Source organism: Egretta garzetta, unplaced genomic scaffold, assembly GCF_000687185.1.
Source record: "Egretta garzetta isolate BGI_Z169 unplaced genomic scaffold, ASM68718v1 scaffold15, whole genome shotgun sequence".
Classification (NCBI taxonomy): Eukaryota; Metazoa; Chordata; class Aves; order Pelecaniformes; family Ardeidae; genus Egretta; species Egretta garzetta.
The window spans coordinates 4,465,831-4,493,503 of NW_009259798.1; the positions used below are offsets into that span (position 1 = coordinate 4,465,831).

A 27,673-nucleotide genomic window follows, 5' to 3' on the forward strand; every position below is an offset into this window, starting at 1 on the left:
TCTCCCTTTCTTTCGTCCCCCCTTTTTTTCTCGATTTTTCCCTTTTGCCTTTCCCCATTTGCCCCCTCAGTTGCCTCCTCACACGGTTCCCTCCTCCCTCCACATTGGAAATAAAGTTGAAAGGTTGTACGACATCTGACTGGATTTAGTGTCTTAATCTTGTCCTTGGGATCATATCGAAACCTCCCCGACATTGGATCGGGACAACAAGGTCCTTCCTCTGCCCCACAGTTCACTTTTTATAGCTCACCACGCAAGCCACTCACTGCAAAGAACATGAAAGGGAATTTTCTTGAAAGGGAACATCTCAAAGTTACAGGTGTATTAAGCAATGCAAACTGGTCTGCAGCTCTTAGGAGCTGGAAAAGCTGCCAGTTCCAAGCCCTGTAAGCCAACACTCTTGACATCAAACACCCCCAAAACATTGTTTTCCGCAGCAGTGCTAAATACTGTTCTTTAATAGAGGGGAGAGCTCTCAGGCCTAGGGTTAAGCCAAATCTCATCAGTGAAGTAGGGCTTTGTGATGTTGGCTGTCAAGCACCACCTCCCACGCATGGTTGTGAGACACTTCTCAGTAATCTTCAGTGGCAGCTCTGTAAACACTGGAGGCTGTGTTATTCAAACTTTTCCTAGGGGTGCCAGGAATTATACCACACTTTTCCCCACAGTTATGATGCTGCTTTTTCTGTGGATATGCCTCTGGTTAAGCCTTTGTAGATGTGAAATTTGGTGGAGTATAAAGGTGTCTTAGAATTACAAAATCCAGCTTGCTGGTTTCTGTTCACCTGCAGATTTCATCTTTAATTATTGAACTGTGATCAAAACCAGAAGCTGAAACTAGCAGCTGCAGTAAGTAACAAGGTAATGAAAGGAGATCTTCCCAAATAAGTCTGTTGTTGGTACCAATTGTTTTTCTCTCAGGACAGATTACATCCATAGGACAGTAGATCAGACTGGTCTTGCAAGCCAGGAAGAACATTTACTCCATATCATCAGAGGCCTCTCCCAACAGCATAGAACAGCATTAAACCCTTGATAAAAATCTCAAATGCCACAAAATGCCATGAAAAACAGACAAGAAGGATGCAGAACATTGCCAGTGTCTTTACTGCAGCAATAGCCTGGAATTTAACATTATGCTCCCCCTTTTGTTTCTCTGTTGATAATCCTAAGGACCTTGAGCCTTTTCCAGTAGGTGTTGGATACATTGAGATCAGCGAGCATCTGAGTGAACAAGGAAACACTTTAGAAGGTGCTCCCTGCATTTCAGGGCTAAAATTTAACAGGCTGAGCTGCAGCTACCTGTACTTTGCTGTGTATACAAGTATTTCAGTTTTCAGGGACACTACTCTACAAGAAAGCCAAAACTAAGACACTGACATAAGCACCACCTGTGCTCTCTTTCCTTACTTCTCTGATTTTTCATCTGACTGGATGGAAAAAAACAACTTTTAAAGTCCATAATAATTCACCACATTTAAAGCAGGATCTTGCAGTACAGAGAAGTTATCAAAAGTACCAACTATTTTTAGAGGCCTCATGTGGGCAACTGAAAAGTATTTTATTGGCATTTCATGAAATTAGATGCAAATGTGTTAAAAAGCTCCTGCAGCTAGTAAAGTGCTAACTGTGAAAGTTATTTTTCCTTTACTCTTTCTTTTTTCAATACTTTTTATACACAAATATGATTATGGAATGATAAGAAAAAGAAGGAACCACTCTTTCTGGCTTCAGAGTGGACTGATGGCTTTACTATGACTTCTGCAAACTAATCTTATGAGTCAAAACTAAGTCTTTCCCTCTGTTTTTGCTCCTAAAATATTGCTTGACGTTTACTGAAATCTGAAGAAATACCCTGTTTTCCACATCCCCTCCTGAAAGTCACTGAGAAAAGAAGTTCTGAAATAAAATCCTGTTCATTTCTAAACAGTGATGCTCTTAAAGCTGTCACCGATATTCCTTCATTTTCTTTGGAACTGTCAGACTGCCCAGATCCGGGGCACAAACAGAGCACTGCCATTTAACCAGATGCAGTGTATCCATCCTAGCCTGTAGCATTTTTTCCCTGCTAATTGGCACATAAGACCAAACTTCTGTCTGAGCTTAGAATCATTATGTGTTCATTTACCTTTGCTCATCTCTACAAGCAAGACACACTACTTTCATTACTCTCCAGAACAAGACCCTTGAACTCCTGAATTGTATGTGTTAAATAAAATATTTTAGAAAATCCTATGATTAGTCTGAGTTGCTTAGTCTTAGAATCATTAGATAAAGATGGTGAAAGAAGCAAACCCAATTTGGGGAATAAAATGAAAAAGACATCTGCAACTTGGTATGGTTCATGTTGGTAAGGCCAAGCAGATGTTGAGCAGAATCTATGCAAAGCTCATGTTATTGCAATGTCTTCGCTGCTTATTTTCACTAAGCCCATCATCTTTAACACGTAATGTAAATATTCTGTGCATACAGGTGCAGTGCTTTCACAGTATGAGTCTTTACTGGGGTTTCCAGGAACCACCTCCATACAAATACTGCCCTCTAAAAGCAAAATGATCTGAAGGAATCAACAGCTCATTAAAAAACCTAGAGCTCTAATTACAAACAGTGGCTTGTAGTCCCCTGTGTTCATTTACCTTTGCTCATCTCTACAAGCAAGACACACTACTTTCATTACTCTCCAGAACAAGACCCTTGAACTCCTGAATTGTATGTGTTAAATAAAATATTTTAGAAAATCCTATGATTAGTCTGAGTTGCTTAGTGTGGTCATGCCAGTTGTTTTTCCATCATTATAAACAAGAAAAAAACCCTAACCACACCACTTAAATATTAACCTAGGTGTTTCCTTCCTCTGGAGATCTACGAAGTCCTTGAAGACACATAGATTAGATCTGGATATGAAGCTAACAACAACCTAAAACTTAAGTTTTTAAATATCTTGAACCATCTCAAACGGGACCTTATTTCATATGGGAAGCCATAACTCCAATCACTTTTAGTTTTTCATCCACTTATGTCCAGCAATTTTGAACAGTTTAAGAAAGTGCCAAAGACTGAAAAAATCACATCTTCAGAACATTTCTGTTACAGAACAGCCATCGCACGTATAGCTCCAAGGTCCAAAATGGCCTAGGCTAGTTTTTGCTCCAATTATCTCTGCAATGTCTTTACCAGAAATAATAATTGAAGCAGCACTATAACAAACATTCGTTAAGTGTTTATAAGAATGGAAGAGGTCACAATAAAACCACTTCCAGGACTGGACCTTAAATTGCACTACCATTCCCTTTCCGAGATTATATAGGATACTGCCTATATATATTTCATGTACATAGTATTGAAACTTGCATTCAGATACTATTGTGTCTTTCTTCCTCTATAGCCAGAACCAGCGCAGATGGTACTACCAGATCAATTAAAATCACCCCCCGGTTTCGTTCGCAGTTTGTGTTCTGTATTGTTCTCCCATTTAGACTAAACTCCTTCTGCTTATTTGTTTTCAAGCATCACTTTTTATTTTTAAACAGCATACATCTGCTTTGCTCATTAGAATAAATATTTTACACGCACATTATGTAGATGAAGATTCTCACAGAAAAAGGCTGCCATGCAGTTTTCTGTATCTGGGTTGCAAAGGACACCGGACTGTAAATCAGAGCTCTGCGTGAAGCTGGTGGCCCTGCTACCGTGCCTTGCAGGCGAGGGAAGCCCAGGAGGGCAGGCTGGGAGGACAGTCAGTGACAGGGTGTCAGCACAGCTGGGCAGAAGATGCTGATTTCAGAGGGAGAGCAATACACGTTAAGCAGACGATTCAGTTTTAATGGCAATCACATTTTTTTATATTAAGGTTTATATATACTGACTTTCACCATTAAGTCTTACTTCCCTCAGAGATTACCACTAACTAATTGTTTCCCCCTTTTTGCTCATAAATAGTGCACCAGGTCTAGTATTTTATTACCTTGGTGCCTTGAGAAAAGAAGCTGACTCGCACCAGCTGCTATCAGGAAATGCCTTAGCACTTCATATCTTCAGAAGGATGAATCTCAGCTTAATACTCAGTTTTGCTGGAATTAGGCATGCTGGCCTGTGACTAAATCCAGTATTTCAGCTTCTAGAGCTATTTCAGTAACAAGCGCATATAAATTGATTACACATGAAAAATTCCTGCTAACTGCCATGTAACTGGTATTGATAAGCAATACAGGAAGCTGGGGTTTGGTAATGGCTTGGCTGTGCAACAGGAAAGCTGTTGGGGTCTCTGCCGTCCACTCCCAAGCACCTTCAGAAAGCACAGTCTCTATTTTTACGTAGAAATGCTGACCAGGTTGCCAGATCTATGAGTGAGCTGGCCATAACCTCAGACTCTATCTTCTGTTTGCACAGCTTAGTGTATCCCACGAAGGTTCAGTCAACATGATAAAATGTCCCGCTTTGTTCAAATAGCATGGCTATTAGCATGAGCACTGAGCCATCCCCTTTGTTAGCCAGTCCCAAAGCAAGTGAAGAAAAATGGCAGATGAAATTCATCACTGTAAGAAGAAATCAAAGTAAATAAGATTTTTATGTTTCTGAATGTCACAGTAGTCAGAGAGGTTTAGAGAGGGATTCTTTTTTCTATAAAGTCTGCTGTTATAATTACCTACTGAAAATACCGGTTGTAGTTAAAAAACAACTCTCCTAAGCTCTAGCGAAAGATGAGGCTCTGTACTTGTGTTGCTAAAGTTTTCCTGCTCTTTGATGGGATGATCATCCACTCTGGCAACTCAGTCCTCCATCTCCATCCAGTGCAACAGACCATCACCGAGGACGAACATAGGAAATTTTAAGGCACTGAGCTCTCGTGGTGAATTATCAGCAGCTGATTTAACCAAGCTAAGAGTCTGTTTCTGACCATCTGTAGGACCTTCATCTACTCTTCTGCTTTTAGATATGTGCCTCATCTTCAGCAAAATAAGCCAGCTGTTTTCAAGTGCAGGCAGTTGCTAACGAGACTCAAGTTTGCTATTTTCTATGTCTATAAAAGGGGACCAATAGTAAAGGTGTCAAAGAGTGCTGATGAAGACAAGTTTTTGAGTAAGAACAAGGGCTGGATGAAAAACCATTGCAAGTCTTGGTGAAACATACTACCTTAAGTGCGCAGTAACAGCTAAACAATCAAACTGGAAAACATTTTCATGCCACTAAATGAACCTTTGGAGTGTCTGCAACATTTGATACAAGGCATGGCTCTGCTCTTCCCTTCCATGCCTCACAAAACACACCAAAAAAGATAGATAAATAAAGAGGATGACCAAAGGTTATGGAGAAATAACTAAGTACACTACGACTCAACAGGTTGGAAAAGATACAACTGAGTATATTAGAAATCCATAAAAACAGAGAGGGTGAACACTGATTTGGTTTTTCACTGTTTTCTGATATAAGTAGGGACCTAATTTGAAACAAATGAAACATGAGAACACATAACGGAGGTGGCTCTTCTGACAGACAAGTTTATGACAAACTGGGCACACAGAGCAAGTCATACAACTCTGGAAATGAGAGAAGTCTCAGGGTTTTATTAAAATTGCGTACTTTCTCTTAAAAACACTAGAATTTAGGAACCTGAAAGTTTTTAAGTAGGAAATGTGGCAGACATGGTGAGGAATGCTACAGCAATAAATCCATTTTGCAGGTGGAACACTTCTAGTTTTGTGTTCATTCCCTTCCTTCAGAATCTCTCAGTCTATGACCAGTCAGTATGATAAACCAGCAAGGTGTTAGATGATACTTGCTGTGTGTTCTGCAGTGAAATATAACCCTAGCAAAATCCTTGCCTTGCCCCCTTCTTCACTCACTTCAATTACTGTGGCTGTTTGATGCTGCCCTGCCCTTGATTTGCTCTCCAGCTAGAGCCTTCTTGTTCAGCACTCACCTGCTGACAGGTGGAAGTGGGTAAAATCTTCAGTTCCCACGTGGTCTGCTGTCATCCTGTGCTTCTGCACAAGCAGCGCACTCCTCGGGAGAAGAGCTGGCTGGGTGGTAACCCACCATCGTTCTCGGAAGCAAACGGCCCGAGGTTTCACCTAGCATCCCGTTTTGTGGGTAACAGAGGCACCGTGACTGTCTGTGTACTGTACTGTTTTGTGAAATCTGTCCTTGCACAGAATACTTGCCCAGTTTGGTGGGTTTTGAAGGGAAAGTAGAGGTAAATAAAACAAACTTGAAAAATGAATGTGTTTGTTGCAAGTGTCGGAGTGAAGGTATCCATATTCTATGGCCATCCTCTCAAAGCGTCTTTTCACAGTGCAGAATGTCAAAAATAATAAATCACAGAAAGAATCATTATACAAGGAAAATATCCGAATCAGATGTAGCCTCCCTACTCCTTGAATTGCACCGTTTTGTTTATCAATACAAAAGTGTCTACTCTGCACCCGTTGCAACGACGTACTGTCTCCACTTACAATTTCCAGCAGAGAAAGAAATTGTGAGTTCTTCTCCTTTCTTCCCTCATATCTGGTTCTACTTATGCAAAAGAAAGGTGATTGATACGTTTTGCTGCTTTGGTACATCTACCAAGCAGCAAAAAGCTCCTCAAAGATGCAAACACTATCAGCGTTTTTCAGGCAAATGAGGATTAATAGCACTAGGAAGTATTGCTCCTGGAGACACAGCTGAATTCTATTCACCAGCTTTTGAGAGCACAAGCATCTCCAGAGCATGGACTTGTTCTGGGTAAAAACACCCCATCAGCTCATGCTGTATTCTGAACAGATCCTAACTGCACATCAAACACACCGACGAAACCAAACTGTCTCACGTGCCAGTTCAGCTCTTTTGTGATTTGGTTTTTTTTTTTTTGTCTTATGTACTATCAATCATATCAAGGTGAGCTTCTTAACCTCAAAAAAAAAAAAACAAAAAACCACCACCCCCCCAAACCAACACAATAACATTTTCTAGTGCATCTTGGCCATTCCCAGACCCTCAAATACTACTCTACCATACAGAAGATAGTAAAGGGCTGAAACTGAGATACAGATATCCTTGTTATGTGCCTCTTCTTGCACTTTTTTTTCTTAAACTTTACTTTATTTGGAACGTACACTAATATAGGCTGATAATTTTGGATGCATGTACTAAAACTTTTACTAATAGATAAAAGTTTTGAATACCGAATAAATCAGTAGTAGTCCTGGCTGCAAGGAAAACACTTACCATGGATTTGTAATGCCAGCAAACCAGTAAATGCACAGAAGACCAGTAACGCTCATTAGAGCTTTATCTACAGCTCAGCTCTCAAGTGACACTAAACACAAACTCTTCATGATCCTGAATGAGAATGGTCAAAAAAATCTAGCGCTGAACTTGCTGACCTGAGAACAAAACATGCAGACAGACCAAAGAGCTCCACATGAAGTACAGAAACATCTTCTACAGAATAACCCAATTCTTGCTGGAGGCATGCCTTGTGGGTTGCCTGCATCTACTGATTTCCAGCTACATTACCTTAAGTTTTCCCTTTCTTCTGTCTGCAATTCCAATATACTTTGCTTTATTAGCCTGGGCGTCTTGGGACTGCTAGCATAAGAGAACAGAATTAAGGCAATATATCTGAATGATATAAATTTGAATTTGATTAAGTATGTCAGGTACATGGATGAGATAACCTTCCTTAAAACACTGAAGGACAGCTGGGACCAGCAAGTACAAAAAACAAGATAATAATCTGAAGAATTAAAGCATTGTTAAAAATCTTGTTAAGAATCCTACGTAAGGTGGGAAGTAAGGTTAACATCTGAACAATTTTCACAGTCAGTAAAAGCTGATAAAAGAAAGCAGTTCCCAAGTCAAAGACGATGCCAATAAAGAGTCAGTTTTGGTTCCACAGATGTCATTACCCATTTCTAAACTTAAGTCTAGGAAAGAACTCAGTAAGACAAATTTATAACAAAATAGCTACTTCAAGCTCTTAACCCACTCTTCTTCCTTAATTACAATTTAGGCTGACATTTAGGAAAAAAAAGGATTTTAGAAACTACTGTCTCAGTAATAGTCGGCTTGTTCCTATATTGCATAATGAAGGGGCTGGCTCTCCCAAACAGCAGAAGGCTCAGGTAAGAGCGTTATTACTGAAGCAAGGAGCAACCACACCTGAACTGGATCCCTCTGTTGCCAAATTTTCGCTGAATATTACCAGTGTTAATGGAATCCATCACCAGTGTCTGTACTATAGGCATGGTACAGACAGCTAACTCACCTATGAGCTGCAGTCACAGCACTAGAATTATTTTTGTGTTCTTCTTTTGGATTTTGTTTGTTGTGAGGAGGGAAGGCTATGGGGCACCCAATACCTACAAGAAGGTTATCAAGACGATGGAGCCAGGCTCTTCACAGAGAACATGGTGGGAGGATGAGAAACAACTGGCAAAAGCTGAAGTGAGACAGGTTCAAACAAGAGGACACACGAAAAAAGCTTTTCAACCTGGGGACGGCCATGCAGCGGGACGTCCATCCTTGAAGGTTTTCAAGACCCAACTGAATACAGCCCTGAGCAACCTGCTCCAACAATAAAGGAACCCTGCCTTGAGGAGGAGGTTAGATTACATTACCTGTAGCAATTGCTTCCAACCTGTATTATCCTTATGAATCCTATTGTGTGTAACATTTCTGCACGTTATTACATCAAAATTAGATCTGAACACAAGATTAGGCAAAAGATTTTCAGATTAATTTTAACAGTAAATTCCTATAAACACATGGAAACATCAAAACCTTCTGGTGATGCAGTGTAATAAACAGACAGTCCCCTTGTTAAAAGAACAGATACCAATCAGAAATACTTTGCCTTATTAAGATAGAAAGGCATTTGGAAATAAACACACATGTAATTTTTCAGAACTCAAAAAAAAAATAAGTAAAATACTTTGAAAGTGCATTCACAAAAGGTTTCAACAAATGATCAGGATTTGAGATGGGGCTTCCTGAATTGTGGACAAAAATACGTCAAAAACTAGAACTGTCTCCAAACACAGAGAAGTTCAGCTTGTTCTTATGAATAAACATCACCGAGGAAGGAATTTCAGAAAAAGTGGCTGAAGAAAGAAAATGTCTAAAAGGAGGAAAAAGAGACTACAGTAAATGCAAAATATTTTACTTATGGCAAACAAAAGCTGTGGCAACAACATTGCACAATAGCAAATTTCATGGTTTTGAAATTCTCAGAAATTACTCTTCAATTGTGATTTTTTTTTTGCCCTATATATCTTTATCTTTTTACATCAGTTTTACATTATGACAAGAGTAAATTACTTACAGAAATTAAGACAAATTGTATATCACCTGCCAGCTTACTAATGTTTCATTTGTATGTCACAGAGTGTAATCACGTAACACGTTTCTCTGATCTGAAAAGGATTATCAGATTCAATGCTCTGCTAGTCATAACAGAATGATACGGTGTGCACCAATAATTTTTTTTAACAATTAGAAGTATATGGGAATTCACTGTCAATGTGCTGTTTGTATTTTCTACAGAACATAGGCAATAACTAACTTTGTTACTTCACTAGAACAACAATTTCTCCCTTTTGTGCAAGATCTCCAGCAAAAAGGCAGACAAATGCATAAATCCAACATTTTCAGATCCAATGCTGAATAGCCTGGAGGGCAGTAGTAAAAGTCCTGAGTGCAGGATGAGTCCCTCGATGAGACATCAAGAGGGACCCAGCCTCTGCGTTGAACCCTGCTTCTTTAAGTTGTTTTGCTATTTCCTCTACATCCCAGCCTCCTTCTCCCTGGTTAGCCAGTAAGTGGTCAATAAGGCGAGGATAGAAGGCAGTCGACACGCATTTCACCACTAACTTGGCATTGAGGAGCAAGGAAAGTATTTCTGCGTCACAACTGGAATCATCAACCTATAAAGAAAGGAAAATCCAAAGTAAATAAAAATGAATTACCAGCTGCATCCATGAACTAGAACACATCATGACTGTTCTAACTGCACAGCATGACCTGGTATGCAAGGGGAGTACTCTGTATTGATTAACGACAGGGATACATAGAATGTTTTGGGTTGGAAGGGACCCCTAGAGGTCATCTAGTTCAACCCCCCTGCAGTGAGCAGGGACACCGCTAACTAGATCAGGTTGCTCAGAATATGTAAAGGTATGTCTTTAACAGTCTCTATCACATTAATATAAATATTTAACCTTCATGAAGTTAAGGAATAAGGATACTTAACAACCTGGCTAAGATTACGCGATCAGCTTTATAGACTTTTCACAGGTTCTCAGCCCCAGTACAGAACAGACCACACCATTTACCTCTGTATCAAGAATGACAACCTGAGGAAAGTCAGAGCAGGGTATATTAAATTTTGGTCACTTTATATTAGTATAATACGTTACATTCCATGGATTAATATGATAGGCAACATTTATAGACTCAACCAGATTTTCCAGAGTTTCAGAACTCACAGCAAGGATGAGATTTTCAGAAGAATACTACTTACATATTTTAAAAGATTTGGAGCACAGAGCTGCTACCTCTGCGAGACACCCTGGATGCCTCAGAAAAATGTGGTTACCTGATACATGAGAGCAGATATCTTCTTGAAAATCTTATCTATAGCTTTACAAATAACACTACTGAATACTTTAAATTCTATTTCAGTTAATTTTGACCCGTCTTTCCTGGGTTCCTTGAAATGCAGTGTTGTTTTAATCAGTCTAGGTGTCTTACCACTTCAAGAAGTGCAATAAAACAAATACATATAACCAAAAAAAAGGGCCAAAGGAGGGGCAGACAACAGTCAGTTTTCAATGACTGCATCTTATCAAGTTACAAATAAACTAATCAAATTCTAGTACATTTACAAAACAACCTCTCAATTTAAAAAAAAAAAAAAAAAAAAAGTCATCTGTCTGGTTAGCCCCTGTTTCATTTTTGGTAAAAATGATGTACTATCTTACATGGTTGGTACTGGGGTACTAGTAAGCATCAGTGATTTGGTACCCTTGAAGACCAATTCAACTGCTACACAGGACATGACTACCATATACTGAGAGATTTGGCACTGACACTTGACAGTTGAAATAAAGCCATTTTTAATCTAATTAGCATTACAAAACTTTTAAATGTGATTCTTTTCAGAACAGCATTTAAAGTTTCCTTGTCTTGCCGTTTTAGTTCAAGCTAAACCAGCGCAGACTTTTGCTTCCTCATGTGCACATGCAGTGATGGACTGCATCCGTCCCTGGCCCCACCATTGTCACCATGAGCACATTTCAACAGGCACTTCTTGCTTATAATCCAATTCTCTGTCCCATGAAGTTTCCAAAACCATTTCTTAGCAACATGTAACAATGTCAATTTGCAGCTGTGGGATCTGTTGGTTGGTTGGTTTTTTTTTTTCCAGAAAGATTGAACAAAACTATTAGTCCAGAAAACCAAATGTACTGGTAAAAAAATCCTACCTACTCAGACACATACACTGTGAAAGATCATGCACAGCATTTAACATGAACCATCTACTGTGGGAGACTACTCTCTCCAGTTTCCCTATACGAGTAGTCAAACGAGAAACAGGTTCCTCAATGCATAAATCAGAACAAGTACGTAATTTTCTCTTGAATGCATGGAATTGCAGACTCCCAAGGTTTGGCATCTTATTTGGAGAAATCAATATTACATTTGCACGTAGAGGAACACAAACAGTTCATGAGGAACCACCAGGTAGCTCCTTGCATTGAAGTGGATGAGAAATCTGCAACTAGCTTCAGGAGAAAGAACTTCCTTTGGACAACAATTTCCTTTAGAAGAAAGATCTTTATTGTAACTAAATAGTTTTAGACTAATAAATACGAGTTTCACTTTGTGAAAGAGCTGAAAAGTCCGCATGATGACTGAAAGCATGTATGTGATAAGCAACAGAAACAGAATAATTTGTTGCTTTATTCTGGAAAAGATGCACTCTACACAAAATAAAATAAAAAGGAAAAAGAAAACACATGAAATATTATAGCATGAAAAGCTGTTATACCTGTTTTTATCACCTTCAATTTACCATTAACAACACATGATCATTACTTTCAATTTACTATTTTGACTTCCTTTGGAACTTCAGGAGCTTTCCAGAAAAACAGAACATCTTTATCATGTTAACCAGGAAGAGAGTTTGCTGTTTCACCCTCATGCTGCTTCTTCCATTACTTCATTTAGATGTTTTTCCTTCTGTTGAAATCTTAAAAATAAACTTGATTTCCCCCAAGTGTTTCAGCTTGTTCACAATCAATTACGTAAACCTCTTAGGGATTACAAAGTTAATGCAATAGTGTGCAGCAGTTATAGGACCAGTTTACAAAACAGTTCTAAGAATGCTAGGGATGTCCAAACTTCAAGTTGCCAACTTTAAGCCTTTAATTATTTAATAATTCCTCTAAATTATCATATGTTAATTACTGATGTTTTCCTGTTGAAGACAGGTTGATCATTAAGCAAAATTCCTAGTGTTGGCACCTTGTAGCATACCATGCAGCATACTAAGCTGTTATCCAAACAGCCTCATCTTCTCTGAAATGGGAGGCTGGAGGGATATTCTGCCCCAACTCTGAGCTCCGTGTGCTCCATTCTTGGCCTGTATGTAGGATGCAACTTTACACAGGGCTTTGGTGTTTGATTTTGTGAACATAAAATGCAAACAGTAATTACAGTAATGAAATTAACAGCAGATGGGAGGTTTGATTTAAATTCAGTTTTTAGGCTATTATTCAGTTAATGAAAAGTCCTATGGATTAGTGTGATTTCATATGCTAGAAACCTACAAATTGGAGAGAGGCAAGTCTGAAAGTAAAAGATCTTTTCTAGAATAAAACCATTAAACATCTGAGCTATACTATGGTGATGAAGATGCCCACATGCAACACAGAAGCAGAACAACTTGTCTGTACTCATGCATAAATGAGATCATTGTGTCTTTACACATAACAGAGGGGCATACAAAAGGCTCTTGGCTGTCTGACAGCTCATCCTTAAGCTCAAATAGCCCAGTAGGTTTAAATTGATTAACATTTCCCATTTTCTGACTTCAAGGCTGTCTGAAGACCTGACCAGAAAGAAGAAACCTTTGTAATGTAATTGTCTCTGTGTAACTGGATGGAGACACAAGATGGCAACCAGACCCTGTGAACGCCAAGATGGCAACCAGACCCTGTGAACACCCTTCACACAGCTAGGGCCACCATCTATTCTGCAGCTCTTTGTTAAATCTAAGCAGAGTCTGACAGGTGTGGGAAGAACACAGAGAAGCCAAGGTTTAATGAGTAATCTGTACAAAAATAGGCAGTGGAGAATCTCTTGTCTTGAGAAAGAGGCCAGGACAAATGAGCCAGGACACTGTTCCAGATGGACTTTTTGATCCTCAAAATTTTACCTTTAAAAAAATACTAATTCAAAACAACTTCAAGGGTTATTTTTGTTTGTGAATGATTTCAGTCATGTCTGAAATGTTGTTCAAATTAGCACAGATTGGCTGCAAGCATACAATTCTAGCATGCATACAAAATATTAGCCTACAGTAGACACTCTAAATGGTATTATATATTCTTTTTCAAAATTACTCTTTTGACAAGACTTGTAAACAAGAGAGTAAAACCCAATTAAGGTAATTACTAAAAAGCCACCTTACCACCCCAGTGTTAAAAAGCTGCTGCTTCTGGGCAGACAGCAGAGGTAGGATTGTATTAACAAGCACTTCTGATCCGCCTGCATGTGCAGAGCCCTTACTATCCCAAGATCCTAACTAAGCCTTAAAACACTGGTTCCAGCCAAGTTTATCGCTGATCCCAGAAACGTTGTTCCAGTGATATGGGATGCAGCTGACTGCAATTTAAGCAAGTCTCAGAGGTGCAGGTATCTTCTGCACAAATGAATACACCACCACTTTCCATATTGTATGAACATGTGAATACACTATAAACCACAATAATGACAAACTCAGATTATATATGATGGAGAAAAAACATTATGCCTATCTAGACCTCCATGCTGAGGGCAATAAATTTTTCATTAGTGTAAAACCTGTTACTTCTGGAAGGCTTAAATGGGAGAATACTTTTTCACATCCATCTCTCCTTCAGTAGGATTTGACAGTGAAGATTTAGTGTGGTGCCCCCAAACAATGTGCATGTGTACAAGTAAAACAACTAACAGGGATAATTATGCCAAGGAGAGGGAATCCTGACCTTTTTTCTTGACTTGCAGACCTATTTAGATATTGGCTGAAAACCACTTTCAAGATGTAGGCATTCAAGTAGCATCTCTGATGACTAGCGCACTCCTTTAGACTGTGATGATCAATACCTTTCCCTGCTAGAGACATGCATATTCATCTAGAAAGTGAGACAGAACAGAAACAGAATTGCAACAGATGCACTCATAATTCCCACTGAAGCAGTGCTACAGCACTCTGCTTCAAACAGGGCTTGTGCGTTTTATCAAACGTCTCTTTAATGCAGAATTTATAAATGGATCTGCATCTACAGATGGAAAGCCACATCTCAGCAAGGCTCCCCTCAAGAGGTACAGAAGTGAGGACTCACTTGCACTCTGTCTCCGCGAGTCCTGAACCCTTTCTACCACCTTCAGCAGTAGGGGTAGGAGCCTTATCCCAGACTACCACTCTTAGAGAGGACAGGGGATTTGAGCTGTTTCCCTAACACCCTTGGCACATGATCCAAACACGAAGCAGTTGTACAACCCCTACGCTGACTGCTGTATTTCTGATGCAGAATGGCGGTTTGTGTCTTACGCTGAACTCAGCGCTGTCAGTGCATAATTAGTAAGGGCATGCCTGCCTGAGGATTTGCCATCGGCACGCTGACGTTACCAGCTGCAAATGGGCGCAGGCTTGAGACACTCAGCTCTAGCAAGGCAGCGGGTCCACGGGCCAAGCAGAGACAGGGAGCCTACAAGTTTTAAGAAAGCTTGCGTGTGAAATAGGCGGGTGGAGATCAGCTTTGCCACAGGTGGCACCTCTTGTGATGTACTCAGAGAGGAACCTGAGGCATCTAGGAGGCTTTACTGATAAATCACTGAGGCATCCACAAATTCATGCAACCATGAATGCAAGAATTCTGTGAATCCACTCTCCAAGACCAAGGCCACATCTTATATCAGCAACCAGTATTTTTTCCGGTTGCTAATACAGCCTTCATGGACATTGTACCTGTACTTGCTATGATGCAGTGTATCTGAAAATAATAATAATAGTAATAAAAAATATCTCCTGTAGTGAGAATTTCAAACAAGCAAGAGCAGGTCAGGTGGTATCTATTGCCTAATTAAAGGGCAAGTCAGGGTCTGGGCAATTCCCTGTCAGCGTTGTTTGTGCAGAGGTCTAGGGGTTCTGGTATTAGCAATAGGCAATATTTCATCCATAACATGCATTATAAGATACATGCATTATGAAATATGGATACTAATGGAAATGATAAGAGCTGCTGCTGCTGTAACAGCAGAAAAGAATTGAACCTGCTATTTCCCAGAGTATTAGCTCTCCATTACTACTGGAGGTAAAAATGCTTTTCATTTTATTTTTGAATGGAGTCTATAGCTACAGGACAAATAAACAAGGGAGAAAAATCCAAAAAGATATTAAAGAACCCTAGGAAACTAAACTAGAGAGAGATATTTTACCATAATCACCATTACATGACTTAACAATATTTCTTTTGAAAGTTAAGCCAAGTGAGTAGCCATAAATGGGATAAGACATTGAAAATCCCATTATTTCACACATTCTTTATGATTTTTTCATATGACATTTTTCAATAAATCATGTTGCAAAGGTAGTCTCAGTACTTCATCGTTGAAAGTACAGTATGTAAACTGAGCTAAGGTGTTATTTTCGATTAACTACAAACATTTTCTAGTTCTAGTTTCTATTAAAGCCTTGGTTGAAGAAGTATTTGCACTGATTATATTAACTCCCATTTGTTGCCTGTTTAAACCATGTAACTACCAACAGGTAATATAATATTTACTTGCTCTGTCAGAAGTATAAAAATCAGTCTTCATCTTTGAAAGATAACCAAGTGAACAGACAACACTGAAACCATTCTGAAAACCAACCCGACTCTTAAGGGCTAACTCTGAGCCCTCTTGGCAGTAATAAGCTTATTCAAGTAAACTGATTTTTAAAATTATTCACGCACCACACAACACAAAGGAAGAATAGTTATTTCTGTTATCCAAAAAAGACAAGTGGCAGTTTATAAAAAGATACACAATAAAAAGAGAGGTCTGCAATTTCGAAAAAAGCTTGCACAAAATCTTGGTTGTTTTATTACAGGCAAAAGCTATACAATTCCTAGTATCAGCACTTCGGCATCATCCTTAACTGTAAACATCCATAAAGCTGTCAGCAACATACAACAAATGGCTAACTAATACATCGTATCAGCAAGCAAGTTCTGTATTTTTCTCACAGCCGTGTTTGTGAGCTGTATTAGCACTATGTCAGGGAATCAATAGCTATTATTTCCCTTTGCCAGATGTTATTTGTGCTTTTCCTGTTTAATGTAAGCCGAAATGAAAAATTCATTAAGAATTCTACAAAAAGCATTAACAGTCCGAATACTGTTTTTAAAAAGCAAGAAGTATGAATACAAAACTATACTGAATAAACAACCTTGACAAAGCTAAGCAACATATGCACTTTTAGAACAACAGCAACTAATGTAATTGTAAGAGATGCATATAGAACAAGGAGTAAGAGATACTTTCTAAACAATATAAGAACGGCTTTTAAATTTAGCATGGCACTCTTCTGTACTAGTGGCTTTTCTAACTCTGGCAGAGGAATGTCACATTAAAGGTACTGGATAACTCTATGCTTGATGTAAGGAAGTCAATAGTTAAATTTTCATTGACTTAACATGAAATGCTAGACCAAAGCTAAATGCTTTGAAAATTCTAGGTTATGCAGCACTCTTACAGAACTATGTGCTCAAATGAATACTGAATTTAGAAGGAAAAATCAGGAACAGTTTATCAAGCTGCCTCCTGCATAATGGGGGGCAAAAAGAATATTATTTTAGGCATGCACAGGTGTACAAAGTGCTTTATATTAGTAAGAAGATAATATGGTTCCTGGCCCTAAAACTTCAATATAATGTAATCAGCCTAGAGTGTAGAAAATTGAAAGCCATAGCACACTAGAAAGAAAAGGCCAGTTAAGACAGCAATACAATTAGCAGCCATTCAGGAAGTGCTACTGCACAGCACTGAGCTTTAAAAACAGTTAAATAAAATGTACTCAGCCACAAATTCCTGCTGGCAAGCTTCAGAGCTAGTCACTTACACAGCAGCTTTCATCTGTTAACAAAAAAGTCAATTTTAAAAGGTTAACAAGAACATATAGATGAGAAAGTGCATGCATATATCAGATCCCTGATTGCTTTTCCATGAGATCATCTTGTTTAAAAACAGTTACAAAAAAACCCATAGCTTTGCAGACACAAAATCTAAAACCGGGAGTAGTAAAAGAAAACTATCAATATACTAAAGATAATTTACTACTGGCTTTGGTAGTTCATATTTATAAAATTTTATTTTGTGGAAAATTCAGAAAATTAGTGGTTTATTTGTGTAAGGCAAAGGGAATAGGGACACCTTCATAAAAACCTGTGGTTCTTTGCCTTCTTGGGCTCCTTTGTCCTTCAGGACTACCTCCCAAGGGACTCTGTCAACCAGCCTTCTGAACAGTCCGAAGTCTGCCCTCTGGAAGTCCAAAGTGGCAGTTCTGCTGACCCCCTCCTGACTTCTCCAAGAACCGAGAATTCTATCATTTCATGTTTGCTGTGCCCCAGGCGTCGTCCAACCATCACATCACCCACAAGGCCTTCTCTGTTCACAAACAACAGGTCCAGCAGGCAGCTTCCCTAGTTGGATCCCTCACCAGCTCTGTCAGAATGTTGTCTTCCGCACACTCCAGGAACCTCCTAGACTGTTTCCTCTCTGCTGTATTGTACTTCCAGCAGACATCTGGTAAGTTGAAGTCCCCCATAAGAACAAGGGCTAGCAACTGTGAGACCTCTCCTAGTTGCTTGCAGAACATCTCATCTGTCTTCTTCCTGGCTGGGCAGTCTATAACAGACTCCCACCATGATATCCGCCTCATTGGCCTTTCCCCTGATTTTTAGCGATAAACATTCAACCCTATCATCACCATCATTGATCTCAAGGCAATCAAAACACTCTCTAACATACAGAGCTACCCCACCACCTCTCCTTCCTTGCCTATCCCATCTGAAGAGTTTATAGCCATTCATCATGGCACTCCACTTACGTGAGTTGTCCCGTGTTTCTGTGATGGCAACTAAATCATAGTTTTCCTGCTGCACAATGGCTTCCTATTCCTCCTGCTTGTTGCCCATGCCGCAAGCATTGGTATAGATGCACTTCAGTTGGGCTAATGATCCCCCACCACTCTTCTGAGGGGAGAAGTCTTAATTCCTAAGTGACTAATTGCAGTTGTTACTAACCCATCAATAAACTTTGCATCTTTGCTGCCACTTGGATTACTATCTGCTACTTCCTCTGAGGTGACAGACCAAAGGACCTTGCTAGCCACTGTCCCTCACACACTGATGTGCCATCCCCAGGTTTATTTCTAGCAAGCCTGGTTTCATCCCCCTCCCCCTTCAGTATGAGCAGTTTCATTCTGAAGTAGCATACAGGAAATTTATCATCAATTATTTTATATTGTAATACACAACCAAGAGCTCCCTCAGACAGGGTGCAGAATTCGGAAATATTAGAGATGTGGTTTTCCTACCAAACTATTTTAATTACCGAAATGTTCAATGCAGTTAATTCAGCCAGACGGGAAGGTGATTCCCTTTCATATAAAAGTCTGAGACAATATCTCCCTTCTCTTTTGTGGTAGAATGCTAGATAGTAGACCATAGTTAACATAAAATCCAAGAAAGTCAGGCTGTACATGCACAAGTTCAACTAGCTTCAAGAAGTGTTAAACCCACACCAGGTTTCAGAAAAAAAGATAAAAGATAATACAATGCTTTTGTCTAGGAGACTAGCTTTGATCTTTATAGGTGTTCCTTCGTAACTCAAAAGCAAATACACATGAAAAAAGAGAGTAATGTAACTTTATATAACAATTGAAAAATATATACTATATGTCTTTCACTTCTTGTTCAAAGAAAAAAAGACAGCATTTAGCTTTTTTTCTCCAGAAACTTTGCTGCAGTATCGAATGAAACCTGTTTAGAATTGTATGAAAGTCCCCAAACATATAATCTTGCATTTTAACCTTCCTACAAAACCTGTGATATAACAGCTCTCCACGTGTACATGAACAGACTGCCAAGTTTGTCAGAAAGAAGCTAACTCATCTGATGCACTATTATCACTTTAAAAAAAAAAAAAACCAAAGCGCTAGAATATGAACACAGAGATAACAATCTACTTTATATAACAGAACAGTTTCTGTTCCACCACTTCGACTTCAAATAGCATACTAGATAACTTAAGGAAAGTGCTGAGTTTTAATCACCTCAAGTATATATAAAAGATCTTACTAGCCCTGAGTTACTGCTCACTGTGGACACAATAGCTGTGGAAAATCTTAATAACGATAAGGGTCTCAATAGTCTCTGCTTACTATGTGAAGATAAAAGAGCTAATTTATTACCTCAAACTCTGAAAAGTGGTTAATTCAACTGCTCATACCTTAGCAATGGCTGTTATCTGCTGCAGTGCCACAGCGTGAAGATCTTGATCTTTGCTTTCTATCAGCAGTTTCAGGGATGGCAGCAGGAGGGACTGGTTAAGCAGCAGCAAACATAATTCTTTTATACACTGAAAATAAAAGTAAACTCATTCAGTGAGATCTCTGGAGACAGTAACATCACCATTCACAATAAAATTTATGAAAATTCTATGTCAAATGCAAAATGAAAGCAAACTTCTAAACCAAACGAACTCCTTGTTGGAAGTAACTCTTCAGAAACTTGAAAGGGCAAATTTAAAAAAAATATGGAATACAGGGTTATAAGTGCAACGTTTGTTATATTAAGACGAGGCAGGTACTGAATCACCATTACAACCTGGAGTTTTGCTGAAAGAACAACAGAGCAATCACAGCTCTCTGTGGGACTAATGCATTTGTGCTTACTGAAATACTGCGAAGCACAGGACGAGACTTAACAGACACCCGTGACATTTCTGTAACTCAATTTTGCAATAAAAGTGAAACTTATATAAAGAGGAAAAAGCAGTACATACCAGAGTCCAACATTATAAAGCTCTGTTGTGAAATCTTTTCCAATTTTATACAGATTTTTATATATAATTAAAGCCTAGCAAATTAACTTTCCCTCATTAATCTAATTTCTCATATTTTACAATATAGCACAGAAGTAGCATTATAAATCTTCTGTAAGAAGAAATAGACAGGGAAATATCTTAAAAATGAACAACAAGCCTACCATGCATTTCACAGAATCATAGAATTGCTTTGGTTGGAAAAGACCTTTGAGATCATCGAGTCCAACCTTTAACCTAACCCTGACATCCCACCACTAAACCATGGCCCTAAGCACCTCATCTATCCTTCTTTTAAATACCTCCAGGGAGGAGGACTCTACCACCTCCCTGGGCAGCCCATTCCAGAGCCTGACAACCCTTTCATTGAAAGAATTTTTCCTAATGTCTAGCCTAAACCTGCCCTGGCGCAACTTCAGACCATTCCCCCTTGTCCTACCGTCCATTACCTGGGAGAAGAGGCCGACCCCCATCTCACTACAGCCTCCTGTCAGGCAGCTGTAGAGGGCAATAAGGTCTCCCCTCAGCCTCCTCTTCTCCAGACTAAATAACCCCAGTTCCCTCAGCCGTTCCTCGTATGACTTGTGTTCCAGACCCCTCACCAGCTTGGTTGCTCTCCTCTGGACATGTTCCAGCCATGCAACATCTTTCTTGTAGTGAGGGGCCCAAAACTGAACACAGTATTCAAGGTGCAGCCTCACCAGCACCGAATACAGGGGCACGATGACTTCCCTACTCCTGCTGGCCACACTATTCCTGATACAAGCCAGGATGCCATTGGCCTTCTTGGCCACCTGGGCACACTGCTGGCTCATATTCAGCCGGCTATCAACCAGTACCCCCAGGTCCTTTTCCACCAGGCAGCTTTCCGGCCCCTCTTCCCCAAGCCTGTAGCGCTGCATGGGGTTGTTGTGACCCAAGTGCAGGACCCGGCACTTGGCCTTGTTGAACCTCAGATTTCCAAATCTTTACCTTGGCCTTTAAGTAAAAATAAATAAATAAATAAATACAAGTCTCCTACGTGTAACTTGCGGGTTTGTTTTTCCTCAGCATTGCAGTGATTTATTCATTTATACACCAAAATATATTTCAACCAACAAATTATGTTATAAATCAAACAGTAACTTCCCTTTCCCTTTTTGTCATTTCCAGGAATTTTGGCAATTTGCCACAACCATTTCCCAATGAGGGCCATCAAAGACGTCACATATTCCAGGACAATTTACACTGAGTGCTCTGGGTATTGTACGATAGTCACCTTGAAAATGGTATCTGACTCTTAGAGGTGCTCTCTGTTTCACTGCAATATTTAGAGAGCAACTGTCGAAGGAGCTCATTAGCTAGATGTTGAGAGAATGCAAATAATTTTTTACATCTTTTGAAGTTTAATGACAAGTGTAACGATTTGATGACCAAAATGCAACTGTGCTTTCAGCAGCACGGTATTAGTAGCTGTGAACCTAAAAGCCTATTTGAAGATGAAGAAATCTTAAATGTTCTAACTGTAACGTACTGCAGAGACACCTGCCTTGCTTGGCGCAGGGAGCTCTCTGGCTGCACGTTGCTCCGTCTTTTCTAAATTTATACCTTCAAGAAAGACTGCCTAGAAGGAAGGATATATTCTGTCACACTGAGCTCTGAGTCACTGAGGCAAGGCTCCTTCTCTTACCCAGAGTTGTTCCTCTAAACTTGTATGTATTCTGTACTGCTACTGATGATGTTTTCGACGAAGGATACAATAGCGGATCAAGGCATAAGAAGATTAAGTAAATACGTTAAGCTTTGTCTGATTAGTCATATGCTTATTAAACTTCTGATGATTTTATATTCCACTGTATTTCTTGGAGCTGTATGCCTGCCATACCAGTAAACTTACTGAATGCAAAGTTAGAGATTCACCCTATGTCTCCTTTTCTTGAAAAGGTGTATCCACGGCAATAAATGCAGCTTATATTCAGAGAAATAAATTCAGAGTCATAAGATACATAACCTGCACAAAACAGCAATTTTACCATGCTTGCTTTTTCTGTCTGAAAGCCTCTCAAAACTAAACAGAGAAGTGGTGTCATAAGAAATAACCCATAATATAAAAAGGGTCTCTAAAAGAACCTCAAATCATATTTTGGTGTTATGAGAGGAAGAAAAGGAAACTAAACAACTTGTAAAATGTAACTAGGTACTGTACATTTTTAAAGCAAAAGGGCAGGGAGAGAAAAGATGCAGATGTTGAATCAGAGTTTCCTGTCTCAATGAGCCACTTAAAAGAAAAATTTTGTCTCTCAGCAAGCAAATGCAGTAATACAGATATTAACATTGCTATTTTCACAGCAATAACATTTAACTCGGATGATATGCCAGGATTTTGTTTTCTTAGATGTTTCACAATTATACTCGAGTACTGGTTACGCATTCTAATGGGCCACGTTGTAACACAATCTGCTTTGTTCATCACAGAGGCATAGAGGCCTCCACATAAGAAAAACATGCTTAGCTACCCAATTAACTTCTGTTTATCTTACACTAGCAGATTTTGAAGCCAAATGTCATTAGAATGCAGGTAGGTACCAGTCAGGTGACTTGATAAAGTTTGTGCCTGATTACAACACGCCTAGCGGACATATCCAGTCTTACCTACAAACTCCCTTGAAGAAGTACACATTCCAATAATTAATTTTACTTACTGTCAAGATATGCCTTGTGCTAAAAATGAAATGGTATAAATTAAACTCAAATGGTTCTTGTTATGCCTTTCTTTGTATATCAAGAGAGTTTTATTAGCTTCTGTTCCATCTAAAAATATCTGCAGAATAAAATCAATAACCTCTTGATCTCTGATAAGCTGCATTCCTTCAGTCTTCCACTTCAAGGTGTCTTCACTAATTTTTTCAGATTGTCTCTTTTGCCTCTCATTTTTCATCATCCTCTTAAAATACAGCTATACTAAGAGGGTGTTGTATTTTAACGCCAGTCTCACTAGTGGTTTATGAAGATGGGTACTTCTTACCAGCACTTCTTCACTTGATATCTCTTATAAAAGTAAGACCGCACTGCCTCTGTTTTCCTGGTACACTTATGATACAACACCATAATTAATGACATACTGGTATGAACAAGTCAGTACAAAAAGCCAAGAAAAGCAGTGTTAAATATCTTTTTTGTTTCAATTCTTATTAAAAGATCACAGCCAAATGAACAATTAAAGAGTTGACAATAATAATGGGTGAGACTTCAGCATTGAAAATTCAGTCTCAAAGAAAAGATGTTTCTGGGGCTGAAACATTCACCCCAAAACACCTAAAGAAATAATAAATCAAGTTAAGAGACATCACCCTTGAGAAAGGTGACAGGTTACAGAAGACTGGAAAAGTGAAATACAGTCTGTCTTTCAGATATGGAAGAAAGCAAGCACCCAAGGGGAAAAGTATGGACCTATGAAAATGCTCCGAGTCCATGAGAACCGTCAAAACATCCAATGAAAAAGCAAACAAAAACATTGTACAGAAATATGTTCCTAAAGTGCCCTGCAACAGGTTCTGTAGTTAAGGATAAGACCATCACTGTGGCATATTTTAAGTTTAGCAACACTTTGAAAATGTGACATGAAACACTGTCAGAGGCACCAGGGAAATAAGGTGCAGGATAGTGTGGTTTAACTTGAAGTGGCCTCTGTCCCTTTTCCCACAGGAAGGGACTGGACAACGTGCCAAGCAGACTGTCCAAATAGTGCAAACACCTCCTCATACGTCTGCCACAAATGACTGCACTGCTGCTCTGGACAGCAACTGGAAATCCAACCCCAAGCAGCAAGCCACCACTCACAGCGCTTCTCAGAGCAACACAAGTGGCTTTTTTTTCTGCAATAAGCACTCAAAAGCCTTTGAGCACCTGCCTGCCAGCCATGAGAGGCTGCGCTTCGAGGGGGTATGATGTTACCTGTGAGAGGGACAAAGGCAAGTCCCAAATCAAAATCTGGATTACCATGATTTAGCTGAAAGTTTTTTTAAGATAACTTTTGTCTTCTAGCTAGTTATGCATCTACCAATGGCTCACTGTAAAACCAGTGAGGCATATAAAGTGGATTTCATAGGAGTCCGTTTTGGGTCTAATATTATTCAGTATTTTCATGGATGGCCTGAAGGGCTGGATAATGACTACAAACAGTATTGTGTCTGGAGAGGCTAAAAGCAGACCAAAGGGCAGCATTTAAATTCAAAATTATCTGAACAAAACAATCAGAGACAACTGTGAATGAAGAAAACCACAAAATGTAAACTTGTATATAAAAAGCGGGAACAACTAGCTATAGAAATAGAAAAAAGGAGACCAAGTGACTGCTGTATTATTCTAGGAGATAAGCATCTTATGGCCACTAGGACCCCAGGGTGATTACAGATAAGAGACTAGATGTATTCTCCCATTTAGGTGTTTATGTTAACTGACACATGACCCATAGGTTGACAGAAAAGCGTGAGATATTCAGAGGAGACACGCTTTCACACTTACTGTGGGGAGAAGGATTTGCCCCTTTCTAAAGAGATTAATCAGGCAGTGCAGGAGATGTCAGACAGTCTAAACACATGTGCATTCCAAGCAAATAAAACAATGCCTATTTCAACTAAGAGGAGTAGAAAAATCTATCCACTGCATAATGCAAATAAAAAAACCCACACATACACAGCTACGAAGATTAAAGCTATGCAACTCCCCAAAAGACATTAAAAAAGAACCTGGCTGTAAAAAAACTAGAAAGACCAGCAGGAGGTAGAATAAAGGAAGAAAGAAGCCTTTCTGATTACATCCGAAGATACAGTTCTTGTAACTTCTAGACCATCATGACTTGAAGTTAAATTTTTTTTCCCATCACAACCTCTGGACTTCAGAATGGCAAGTGTTTTTAGAATTCCATCATTCGAGGTCTTCTTAATCATGTATTTATTGAAATGTGAAGTCATCTAAACAGGTTAATTGTCAGTAATCAGATTTTCATCGTATTCAGCTACATGATCTCAACTCACTAATTTGTGCAATTAAGTACTGTAGCCGTGCATACAAATAAGTTACTTAAATTAATCCATGTCATTCCCCCTCTTCCCAAGCAGAGACTTAAAGCAATAGTCTGTGTCCATAGGTAAATGTACAGTTACACACTTTAGTGCAAATCCTGTTGCTGTACAGCATTCTAGTCATAAAAAAGGTATTTTACATTGGTAAAGCTACTGTATGTTCAAGGACCACAATATCTTCATACCGCATCTGTATATCCACACCTACACAGAGGGCTCTTGCAACATCCTGTCCCATTAAAAAAGGCAGGCACCTCCAACCAAAGCTACCAACCAGTACCAAACCTGTGTATAAATAAGGACTTGTTACGGAATTCAAGAAAAAGTTTACTCAGTGAAGAGAACTGAGCAAACCGCGACCCATTCTTCAGCAGAACTCTTGGTGAACTGACTGCTGTACAACAGTGACCCTCGGTGGGATTAGTCTTCCTAGTTCACTGAGGTGAGTTAGAAAATTCTACTTTGATGAAGTCTGGCTGTTCCTGTGCATGAGTAAGATCATGAGTTTACAAGCTACAATGGGCCGTTCAGTGCCCTGTAAAGAAAAGCTACATATACTTCTGTCAGTCCCAGCAATAGGGAGACCTGCCTTCCACCAAAATCTGTGGAATGAGTGAATTAACAAATGTATTTCATTTCAGCCTACTGACAACTTCTGGAATCATGTTTTACATAGATTTTGAACTTGACTCAAATCAGTCGGTTTGACTACTTAACAAAAAACCCCAACAAACCACACTCCACCTGTCTGCATTTTAAACAGAATGTGTTGTTTCTATTCTGCTTCTAGTCTTAACATCAGCTGTTTTCTATAACAGACTGTGATTGTGTGAAGTTGATTATAAAGGATTAATCAGCCTACTAAAAATATGCACATGACTACTCTGAAGTTGTGTGAAGTTTATTAAGCATTTCTCAAATCTGTCTTCATTAGTATACAATGTTTACCTACAAAATACTTCAATAATTTTATACTTAAGAGATGCTTGTATTGAAGTATGCATACATAGTTAAGTAGGACAGAACACCAGGATTATTACAAAGCAGTTATTTGTAAATTAGGTTTATTTTATCACAAACACATTTTTCTAGGATTCCTCACTATATCTTTATGCATTTATTAGTGAGAAAATTACTATTTAATTAACAGCTTTTGACACACTAATGGTAATGACAACGCACTATTAAAGCCTTTCCATAAATACTTCAAAGAATAGTTTACACTGAAACAGACCTCTAAAGGTCAGCTAATCCAACTAGCCCTCACTCAAAGCAAATCTAACAAGATCAAATTGCCCATGACATGATCCAGTCAAGTTCTGAATACCTCCAAGGACAGACACTCCGTGTCTCTTCTAGGCATCCACCTATTCTAACGCTTTACCACTTTAATGGTGAAAAACATTTTCCCTGCATGTAATGAGAGTTTTTGATGATGTAACTTGTCTCTATTGCCTTTCATCCTATCACTGAGCATCTCTGAGAAGAGGCTGGCTACACCTCCTCTACATGTTTCCTCATCCACATGTTTAAAGACAGCAATATCATCTCTCTCAGCCACCTCTTTTTAAGACAGAATGAAGCCAGTTCTCTCAGCCTCTGCATTTCACAGAATCACAGAATCGCAAGGGTTGGAAGGGACCTCGGGAGATCATCTAGTCCAACCCTCCTGCTAAAGCAGGTTCTCCTAGAACATGTTACACAGGACTTCGTCCAGGCGGGCTTTGAATATCTCCAGAGAAGGAGACTCCACAATCCCCCTGGGCAGCCTGTTCCAGTGCTCCGTCACCCTCAGAGTAAAGAAGTTTTTCCTCATACTCAACTGAAACCTCTTATGTCTCAGTTTGTACCCATTGCCCCTTGTCCTGTCACTGGGCACCACTGCAAAGAGTCTGGCTCCGTCCTGGTGACATCCACCCTTAAGATATTTGTATGCATTGATGAGGTCCCCTCTCAGTCTTCTCTTCTTCAGGCTAAACAAGCCCAACTCTCTCAGCCTTTCCTCATAGGGGAGATGCTCCAGTCACTTAATCATCTTAGTTGCTCTACTCTGGACTCTCTCCAGGAGTTCCTCATCTTTCTTGAACTGGGGAGCCCAGAACTGGACACAGTACTCCAGGTGGGGTCTCACCAGGGCAGAGTAGAGGGGGAGGAGAACCTCCCTCGACCTGCTGGCCACACTCCTATTGATACACCCCAGGATACCATTGGCCTTCTTGGCAACAAGGGCACATTGCTGGCTCATGGTCAGCTTATTGCCCACCAGGACTCCCAGG

At 39.5% G+C, this 27,673-nt stretch overlaps 1 protein-coding gene across 1 annotated transcript in view; it reads right to left on the bottom strand.

Moving 5' to 3' along the window:
• Nucleotides 1–9,338: 9,338 nt before the first annotated feature.
• NBAS (NBAS subunit of NRZ tethering complex) overlaps nt 9,339–27,673 on the bottom strand; it is a 177,110-nt gene continuing 158,775 nt past the window's right edge. The window contains exons 51-52 of the mRNA XM_009639823.2: nt 19,741–19,869; nt 9,339–9,905 (exon numbers count right to left, since the gene is read on the bottom strand). Of these exons, the coding sequence (XP_009638118.2) occupies nt 9,630–9,905; nt 19,741–19,869 (405 nt within the window). The 3' untranslated portion in view covers nt 9,339–9,629. The remainder of the gene's footprint in view (nt 9,906–19,740; nt 19,870–27,673) is intronic.